Raw genomic sequence first — 9,726 nt, 5'->3', positions numbered from 1 at the left:
AAAAATGTCACACATGAGGCTGATAGGAGCAATGACTTGTTGAATTTCTGCCCATTATGCGCTTCTAAAGGAGTGGATCACCTTCATCCCTCCAGAAGTTGTTGAACTCCACTTTCCGTAGTTATGCTGGCTGGGGCTGATGGGCCTTGGAGTCCCACAGCATGTGCAGAGCCACAAGTTAGTCACCTCCTGCTTTACAGCAACCCAAAGAGGACACCAGACTCCCACGGGTTTTTCGTTTGCTTGGTTCTTTATTGAGTGTTAATGGCACAGCCTCTCCCAAGTCCAGAACCATCCTTGCTTGGACTTCCATCTTTTGTCCGTTTGCTCATGCTGGCAACTCTGTTGCCTCGGGCTCTTGCTTCTCCAGCACTTCCCGTGTGTCTGCCTGCCATAGCTGCACCAGGTCGGTGGGTGTCTTCCCAGCCTGTGGAAGGAAAGATCAGCATCCTTGGGTCACAAAACTGCAGTGTCTAACCAACAGACTGGGGGGGGGGGGGAAACCTGACACAGGGGACCTTCCCCACCTCAGAACTGGCAGATGAGCTAGCTGCCTTCTAAAATGTCAAGCAGGCAGCACCTGAAATTAAGAAAGCATGCTTCTGGGGTCTCCTCCAGACAGGTTGTTGTTGTTGTTGTTGTTGTTGCAAATGTAGTCTGAAACATGTCGTTGACACAATAATAGTGCCTTAGTGGTGGATTTATTCTGAAGCATCCACATCATTGCACTTTATTACTGTAGTTGTTCTGCAATGCTTCCACAATGATATCACATTGCCTCTGGGAGGGCACCCTTCACTATAGCACAACAAAAGCAGGGGGAAAGTCCTAAACCAACAGCATCTGTGGTATAGCAGGAGACCATGAGACACGCACCAACTGGAAACAAAGCCGTATGACTGCCCCACAACTTCTGCAGGCAAAAGCAGAATTGAAAATGGGATCACATATAACATCAAGAGCACAACCCAGGCATAGGCAAACTCGGCCCTCCAGATGTTTTGGGACTACAACTCCCATCATCCCTGACCACTGGTCCTGTTAGCTAGGGATGGTGGGAGTTGTAGCCCCAAAAACATCTGGAGGGCCGAGTTTGCCTATGCCTGGACACAAACCATGATGAATCAAAAGGACATATTGGGCAGCAGATGTACTTTGCATTAAATAATAATAAAAAAAAACTGTCCAGTCGCACCTTAGAGACCAACTAAGTTTGTTCCAGGTATAATAATATACCTGAATCGAGTACTTTGCATTGTTATTCCATGCATGGGCCACAAGGGGGCAACACTCACCAGATTTTTGGCCATCATGTCTGCCCCATGCAGAATCAGCATCTTAATGATCTTGTAGCGATTGAGGCGCACAGCATCGTGCAGGGCACTGTCTCCCTCCTGCAACAGACATGGCAGCACCACTATGTGTAAGGCAAGGACAGGCAGCCACCAGAACTCTTATGCTCACTGCTCATAAGACTAGCAGAAATTGTTAGTTTATCCGCCTGCTCATCCAGTTCAGATCGATCAAGTGCTTCAAACGGGAGTCTGGGTGCACTGAGTATAGATTGCTTTGTGGGCAGAGATCAGTTGGTGAGCTAAAGAGAGAAGAGCATGGCAAATACTGTACCACGAAAGACTTAAGCCAGCTGAACTTAAAGCCTTTCTGCGTGCCATCGACAGAGTAGGCTGCAATTTCCCCATTCTAATGGACGGAAGGTACTAACTCTGGGGATTAGGGAATATCCATGGATGATCTCTCGGTTTGGGCATCCCTAGCTAAAAATTCCTAGCAAAATAAAAAAAATTCCTTCAGTAGCACCTTAAAGACCAACTAAGTTTTTATTTTGGTATGAGCTTTCATGTGCATGCACACTTCTTCAGAGTGTGCATGCATGTGTATTCTTCAGAGTGTGCATGCATGTGTATCTGACGAAGTGTGCATGCACACGAAAGCTCATACCAAAATAAAAACTTAGTTGGTCTTTAAGGTGCTACTGAAGGAATTTTTTTTATTTTGCTTCGACTCAGACCAACACGGCTACCTACCTGTAACTAAAAATTCCTAGAGAGGTATAGAACCATTGGTATACAGGGCAGCTCATCCTTCAGTGAAAAGAAGAGAAACTAGGACTAGGACTCAGGAATTGAAGGCAGTAATGAAGGGGAGATTATTGACATTATTAAATTAATATACCACCTTTTAAAACTTGATCTTTTCTTTTATCTTTTTTTGTTTGTTTGCATGCATGCACCTCCCTATAGAAGGGACTTTGTGTATCCATATATTGTGTATTATATTTATAACCTGCCCTTCCACAGATTGGTGTGATTCCTACACAAACCTGTGTGTGTGTGTACAATTACTACTTAGACCCAGATGAGCAGGGTGCACTGCGATAAGCAACCACACAATGTGCCTCTTACCCGGTCACGGGAATTGACATCCACGCCATTGTTTATCAGGTGCTCCACAATCTCTGCCATGCCAGTATGGGTGGCCACATGCAGTGGGGTGCTGAGAAGCTGGATTTGGGCAGGTGGTGAAGACGGGAGCAAGAAAGGGGAAACATGACTTCATGTTAGTGCCCCTGCTTCCATCATGTGCTTCATCATGTTCTTATTGGAAGGACCTTGCATTGCTCCAGAACCAGAACCACTTTCCTGTTAACCCAGAATAGCTGCAAGATCCCACAGCCCCTTAAAACCTCCTTCTTTCCACTCCTCCCACGCAAATCTCCTTCCCCCACCACTGTCTGCTTGTCAAGTTCCTCCCACAGTGCTGTTCTCCCACCACGAACCAAATCCTGGACTCCCAACCTTCCTCACCTTGTCCTTGACATTGAGATTGGATCCTTTCTCCTGCAGCAGCTTCACCACGTCCAGGTGTCCTCCTCGGCAGGCCCAGTGCATGGCTGTGGAGTCCAGCTGTCGGCAAGCAGTACACATCCATCAGAAGAGGAGAACCTCTCCCTCCTATGTTCACCCCCTTCCTTCCCTGCCCCAAACCCTTTTGAGATTCATGCAACTGCATCTCCCAGCGTTACTTAACATAACAAAGCCAGTCTCTCTTTTTAAACTGGAGCACCCAGTAAATGCTACCCCTGTACCAGAGAGAGGAAACTGATGGTAGTGGCTTAGAAGAAGCATATGTGGGCATAGATGGAGATAGCAGGGTGGTGGTGGTGGGGAATGAGCAGGCAGAGATACAGAATGATGTAATGAAGGGTTATTTATCTTACTCGATCTCTGAAGTCGACTGTGGCTCCATGGGCCAAAAGCTTCTCTGCAATCTCCGTGTACCCCTCAAGTGAGGCACGGTGCAATGCTGTCCTGCGGAACTAAGTGAAGGACAGAATTAGGGCTTCTTCACATGACATAGTGATTGAGTATTCATCCTGATTTGCTTGCAGAAGCCAGCCAGCCAGCCAGCCAGCCAGCCACACACACACACACACACACACCAATGCTGTGAGCCTTATCCCAAGTGTGGAGATGGTTGGTTCTCCAAATAGGGTGATGGCATTTGAAGGCATTTCATGAAAAGGAAAGATCACAGAGAACAAGCGCTGCTCGCTGCGTCATACCTCATCACAGGTGTTTGGGGACCCCCCATCTGCCAGGAACTTGTCCACCACATGCACCTTGCCTTGCACAGCTGCTTTCAAGAAGTCCTCTTCCGTCACAGGGCCCGTCTGTAGGGGAAAGGGTTGACGCTTCAATGGGTGTTTCAAAAGCTCTGAAAGCCCACGGCGAGGGGCTTGGACCACTTTAGAGGCTTTTTTTTAAAACAATCAAGCGGCATATAAATGTTAGGTTTTTCTTTAAGATTGACATGGTCAATGGTGCTACTCAGAGATGTGTGTTTTTAGCCCTGATCTGAATGATAGCACACCTGTGAGCTTTTGATAATTTGAATAACTGGAGGTGGAGTTTCCTTGCTACACTGAATGTGGCAAGGTGATTGGGTAATTGATTATTTTGAAAATTGTATTTAAGTTACCCAAATGTTTCATGAGTTTGTGTAGTGTGAGGTATAGAGGAATGGTGCTAAGAGGGGTGTATTGTATGTATTGTATATATACTGTATTCAAAAATAAAAAGCAAGCAAAGATATTGTGGACAAGTTTGTTGTTTCATCGACCCTGCCGTTGCTGCCACTCAGTTGGTGTGAATGCACAACATTAAATTGTAGGAAATGAATCATAAAAATGAATTAAGTTCATTACAAAGGCTGTTCCAAAAAAAAGGAGCAGGGGCATAGCTATCCCTGACCCCCCACGCACATGGGATGGGGTATGCATTTCAAGAGGGCTCCGGGAGCGCAATTAGCTCTCTGCAGGGTGAGCATCAGGAATTGGGGTCCTTGGGCACCTGCCCAACCCCCAGCAGGGTTTCCTTCATCACCCGCAACTGCTGAAGACGCTGGGCTCTGTGGCTGTTGCTCCTCTTCCTCCTTACCTACTCTGCCAGTTCACCTGGCCCCTCTATGCAAGTGAGCAGGGATAAGAGCAAGGAGGAAAGAGCAGGAGGCCCACCTCACTCTGCCACCCCCCTCGAAACAGTTGGGTAGATGGTAGCCAAAAGGAGAGGACAAGCAAGTGGGCAGAGGCAACAACAGCGGCAGCAAAGTGGGCCCCACTCATGGTACCTTGCCCAAGGACTCCTCCCTGGGGGAAGAGTTGTTGAGCACCTGGTATCTCCAGCAGGACCAGGAATGTCTCCCTGTCTGAAACTTGGGAAGGTTGCTGCCAGTCAGAGTAGGTGATACTGAACTAGATGGACCAACAAGCCCACTCAATATAAGGCAACTCCCTTATACTGGAACTATGCCATCTTGCTCTCCCTGCTGCCGCCTCCATAGTTTCTTTCCCTCCTCCCGCTTAAAGAAGCTCCCGCCACCCCTTACAATCTCCTCTGGCTCAGGCTCTGGTTTCTTCTCCTCTTTTTTCTTCTTTGGCTTTTTGCGCAGCTCGAAGAGGTATTGTGTGCCACCAACTTGGATGATCTCTCGTCTCAAGTCCACAGAGCTCTTCCGCACCCTTTCCTGGCCCTGTGGGAGAGAGATTTATACAGAAAAACTCTTGCTTAGGACTAAATCCCTGCTTTTATCCCCCCCCCCCAGCAGCAAATCCACTCTGCCCACCCCTTTCTTTTGCTTTCCAGTTAAGGCTGGCCCAAGAGGCCCTTCCCAGAGGCGAAGGATGAGATGGTGCCTCTCTTTCCATGTGCAGCCGCCAAGTGGATGGTAAGTTTGATCTTGCTCCCAACACAGCCGAGGAGCTTAGGAGGTGGATAGTAGGCAATGTCATCAACACAGCTCTGCCTTCCACTGCTTCCTGTCCAAGGCAACAATGCTCCCTTTGCCTAATGGTAGGGCCGGGCTCGGCCAGCTTGTTGTAACCAAGGGCTTGATGATCAAATGGAATATTTTTGTCTTTGTTTACTCCAGTCCTCACATTTAAAATTGGCACTGTGATAAGCAACATAAACTCCTGCTGACTCATGTTGGCTTCTCTCATTTCACTCACCAAGAGAGCAACTTCCTTTGAATGCCCGTCTGAAAGATCCTAGAAGGGGGTGGCGGATGCCGGGGGGGGGGGTGTTGGACTGTTCCAGATTCCAGCAAGATATCCTGCTAGGCTGAGGACAGTGGAGCAGAGTTCAGTTGAGTCTGGGAACAGCAGCATTCTGCAATAGAGCCAATGGGTTCAGCCCTTTTTAATGACAAGAGTTCAGCCCTAGAGCATGCAGGAGCATATCTGAGCATATGCAGAGTGTGTTTCCTTTGCCCCTCAAAGGCATGAGAGAACTGGGTTCCCAGGCCAACTAGAGTTGCAACTGCCTCATTATGAAATGAAACTTCCTGCAGGCAATGGAGATTATAAAAGGAATATCCACTACTTTTCCTCTTACCATGTGGGGCTTGTTGGTGGTGTGTGCAGAATTTGTACCTAATAACGGCCCATGTAGCCCAGAACATCCTATGTAGCTATCAGAACATTAACTTTCCTGCTCTAGTGCCAGATCAAATGATGTTACGTTTTACTATGTTGGGTTTATTTTTAGGACTGCACTGAAAGAAACACTCAGCGTGGCTTGTGCCCTGCCAAGCTGCATGCTGGCTGTCCATCGATCTTGAATGACAGCCCATTGGGGCTCTGTAAATCTCCTGGCTTGGCTGCCTGTCAGGGAACTGCAGAAATCGAGGAGGGGGGCTGTCAAGCACCCGGTGGGCAGGCCACAATATACGGCTGATGGTCCGACTTGAGCTTGAAGGGACCCACGTCGTTCTGATACAGAGATTTATGGAAGGACCATAGTTCGGTGGAAGAGTGTTTTGCTTTGCACACAGAAAGCCTCAGGTTCAATAACAGGCATCTCTAGGTAGGGCTGGGAGAGATTCATCCTCTCTGAAATCCTGGAGAGCCACTGCCAGTCAGCGTAGTAGACAGTACTGATCTAGATAAGCCAATAGAGGCTGGATCTACCCTCCCTGTAGATCCTGCTTCCCAAGGCGGTCACCCTCTTTTACCTCATGGATGGGCCAGCCCTGGCTAGAGTCAGAAGAGGAAGGCTATTATTATCAGTGTTTTTTTCTGGGGGGGATGCAGGGGTACGCATACCCCTAAACTTTTTGTGAATCTAAGCTTGGCCTCATTGAGGGGCAGTACTTCAATATGAGTAGGAAAATGAGAGTACCCCTAAATATTTTCTTTTAGGGGAAAAAAGCACTTATTATTATCCCAATATCAGGGAACGGTGGAAGTATTTAGCCACTAGAGGGCAGAAAAGGCACTTGGGAATTCATCTGGAATGTACAGTACGAGATCACAAGCAGGCATACTCTGATAATGGATCTTTCCTGACTGTGTATTATCTGTTCGTATTTTTATTCCACCTTTCCCCCAAGGAGCTCAGCCTGTCTCTTTCCTTTCCACCTTCTCCTCAAGAGCCCTGTGAGGAGGCAGATTAGGCACAGAGTGAGGGACTGCCAAAGAGTCCCCCAGTGAGCTAAGTGGGGATTTGAACCCGGGCTTCACCCAACCTTGGTGCTGTACTCTAACCATTACACTACACTTGAAAGGCCATTAACATGGCATGGCTTATAATGACAGGAAAGACAACTTAAAACGCTTCCACTGGATCCTTGTGACTACTGGATTGATAGAACCTGGATGATGGAGAAGGGAGGAGGAGGGAGAAAGGTTGTTTTCTGCTGCTCCAGAGAAGCGGACACGGAGCAATGGATTCAAACTACAAGAAAGAAGATTCCACCTAAACATTAGGAAGAACTTCCTGACAGTAAGAGCTGTTCGGCAGTGGAATTTGCTACCAAGGAGTGTGGTGGAGTCTCCTTCTTTGGAGGTCTTTAAGCAGAGGCTTGACAGGCATATGTCAAGAATGCTTTGATGGTGTTTCCTGATCGGCAGGGGGTTGGACTGGATGACCCTTGTGGTCTCTTCCAACTCTTTGATTCTATGATACCCCCAGGAGTATTATGAATTCATACATTATAAAGCTTTGGGCCCAACAGAGTAGGATGCAAGAGCCTCACTGAGGGCCGCAGCCTCTCTCACCTTAAGCCCCTCAAGACCTTTGTTGAGAGGCCCATGCTTCTTCTCATCCTCCAGAAGTGGGGTATCTAGCCGGGCCACAACTGGCGGTTCTGCAGGCGAGCAGGAACGGTGTTTCTGGGTGAAGCAAACAGGAGACAGGAAAAGCATTGCAACATCCCACACCTCTTTTCTTTTGACCGTGTAGTGAGCTGTGGCTTCTCTTTCCACGCCTATTTAAAAAGTGGATGTATTCTATGATCACAATGATGAGCAGACTATGCAAGACTGGTTTTCATGAGACCCTTTCCTGCAAATTGCTGTCATCCTCAAAATGGCGTCTCCCAGAGCCGTCCATGTTCCACATCAGTCTCTTCTGGTGCCCTACAGGTAGTTTATCTTTCAGCATTATTCTTATTTCCCTCTTCTTCCCATGATCTCTGCTGGGGCATCTCTCTGAAGCTGTCCAGAATAACCACTACATAATTTCTTAGCTGCCTACAACAAACTGTCTAAAAACACATGAAATAAATACAACCAAATAAACAAGCCACATTTTCACTGGGGGCAGAGATAGCAGCGCCAGCCTTAAACATCCCTTACTCAGACACTCAAAATGGTGACACCCTTTCCGATATAAAGGGACTCCTGACCATTAGGTGCAGTCGTGACCGACTCTGGGGTTGCGGTGCTCATCTCGTGTTATTGGCCGAGGGAGCCGGCGTATAGCTTCCAGGTCATGTGGCCAGCATGACAAAGCCGCTTCTGGCAAACCAGAGCAGCACACGGAAACGCCGTTTACCTTCCCGCTGTTTATCTACTTGCACTTTGATGTGCTTTCAAACTGCTAGGTTGGCAGGAGCTGGGACTGAGCAACGGGAGCTCACCCCGTCGCGGGGATTCGAACCGCCGACCTTCTGTTCGGCAAGCCCTAGGCTCAGTGGTTTAATCCACAGCGTCACCCACGTCCCTCCTTTCCGGTATATTATTTGCTAATTACATGTAAAGGAGGTTACATGAAATAAATCAGCTGCTTCGAAACAACCATTTCACACCATTTCATAGTAAAGCTGTTCTATCTCCCGTGGTTGGCAAGAACATGAGATACTTCTCCGTGGGTCAAGTCTGCCTCCCGTGGATATCCAGGAATCCACACCCCATCCAGTACAGCTGCTGGGTCTGCCTCCCGAGTCCCAGGAATGCATCCCCAAGACTCACCTGTTCCTCCTCCTCCTCCAGCGCCAGCTTCTGTTCAATCAGGTCTGTTGCCCATTTCACCCCCTGGTCCATTGCCATCTTCTCTGCCATTATCCTGGAGGTGTGAGGTTTTCCCCAATGCTCCCCCCTGGTTCTGCTCTCTTCCCAAGCTTTATGCAGGACTCTGTGGACCTGCTCCGTCCTCTCACAGCCGCCGACTTAAAAGACCTGGTGTGCGTCCTTCCCAAGTGACCCTGTTCACATTCCCCACTCCAAACGCCTTTGCCGTGAGCTCAGCTTGTCGCAATCTCTCCTTTTCCAACTGCACACAGCTCACCTTCCTAAAAACGACCCATTAGTAGCTAGAGACTCCCTCCCAATAGGGAGGTGCGCACTGAGTTTCCCCCTTGACTCCTGGGGAAGATTTGTCAATTCCATATAGGCAGATGTCCTTCTCCTGGATAGATTGGGGACAGGGATTGTGGCTCCGTGCCCAGCGGCAAGTGTCCCGAGTTATCCTATGAGTCACTCCTGGGAGATTTGTATTGTCATGTGTACATGCATCCCAGAATCTCCACGTACACGTGGAGTTTCCAAAAGTGGTGGTCCCTGCACAGAGCTGCCGATCATAATGTCAAAAGCTGTAGCATCTGAAATATGGCTGTAATAAAACCATCAGGTTGAGAGGGATCTCCAAAGTTCATTTAGTTCAGCCACCTGTCAATGCAGGAAAACCACTCCAGAAACATCCCTGAAACAGGTGACCATCCAGCCACTGCTTTAAAAACTACTAGCAGAAGTGAGTCCACCACCTTCTGTCCAGTGTGGCATAATGGTTAGAGTTTTGGACTGGGACCTAGGAGAACAGGGTTCAAATCCCTGCTCAGCCATGAAGTAAACTGGGTGAACCTGGGCCAGTCACCATTTCTTAGCCTTACCTACCTTACAGGGTTGTTGTGAGGATGAGAACCATGTAC

General features: G+C 48.3%; 1 protein-coding gene across 2 annotated transcripts; it reads right to left on the bottom strand.

The window, feature by feature from the left end:
- Positions 1-226: 226 nt before the first annotated feature.
- On the bottom strand, positions 227-9,097 carry ANKRD2 (ankyrin repeat domain 2). Of its 2 annotated transcripts, XM_088670696.1 has the most exons (10): positions 8,962-9,097; positions 8,771-8,920; positions 7,577-7,690; positions 4,906-5,049; positions 3,584-3,691; positions 3,239-3,337; positions 2,826-2,924; positions 2,424-2,522; positions 1,296-1,394; positions 227-427 (listed from the first exon to the last, which is right to left on the bottom strand). In XM_088670696.1, exons 2-10 carry the CDS (start codon positions 8,858-8,860, stop codon positions 329-331), a joined length of 951 nt encoding a protein of 316 aa, XP_088526822.1. In that variant the 5' UTR covers positions 8,861-8,920; positions 8,962-9,097; the 3' UTR covers positions 227-328. The 2 variants fall into 2 exon arrangements, with proteins under 2 accessions (XP_088526822.1, XP_034989925.3); XM_035134034.3 differs by having other exon boundaries at positions 8,771-8,971.
- Positions 9,098-9,726: the final 629 nt, after the last annotated feature.

Source organism: Zootoca vivipara, chromosome 5 (assembly GCF_965207765.1).
Source record: "Zootoca vivipara chromosome 5, rZooViv2.hap1.1, whole genome shotgun sequence".
Lineage (NCBI taxonomy): Eukaryota > Metazoa > Chordata > Lepidosauria > Squamata > Lacertidae > Zootoca > Zootoca vivipara.
This window is presented reverse-complemented; position numbering and strand designations above follow the sequence as displayed.

Bases quoted from the DNA above. Each gene is read 5' to 3' on its own strand.
- ANKRD2 (XM_088670696.1), bottom strand. From the start codon at position 8,860: ATGGCAGAGAAGATGGCAATGGACCAGGGGGTGAAATGGGCAACAGAC. The intron at 3,692-4,905 runs GTAAGGGGTGGC...TTTCCCCTACAG, and splicing joins AGCCTGAGCCAGAGGAGATT to ACGGGCCCTGTGACGGAAGA. The intron at 1,395-2,423 runs GTAAGAGGCACA...TGTCTGTTGCAG, and splicing joins ATGTCAATTCCCGTGACCGG to GAGGGAGACAGTGCCCTGCA.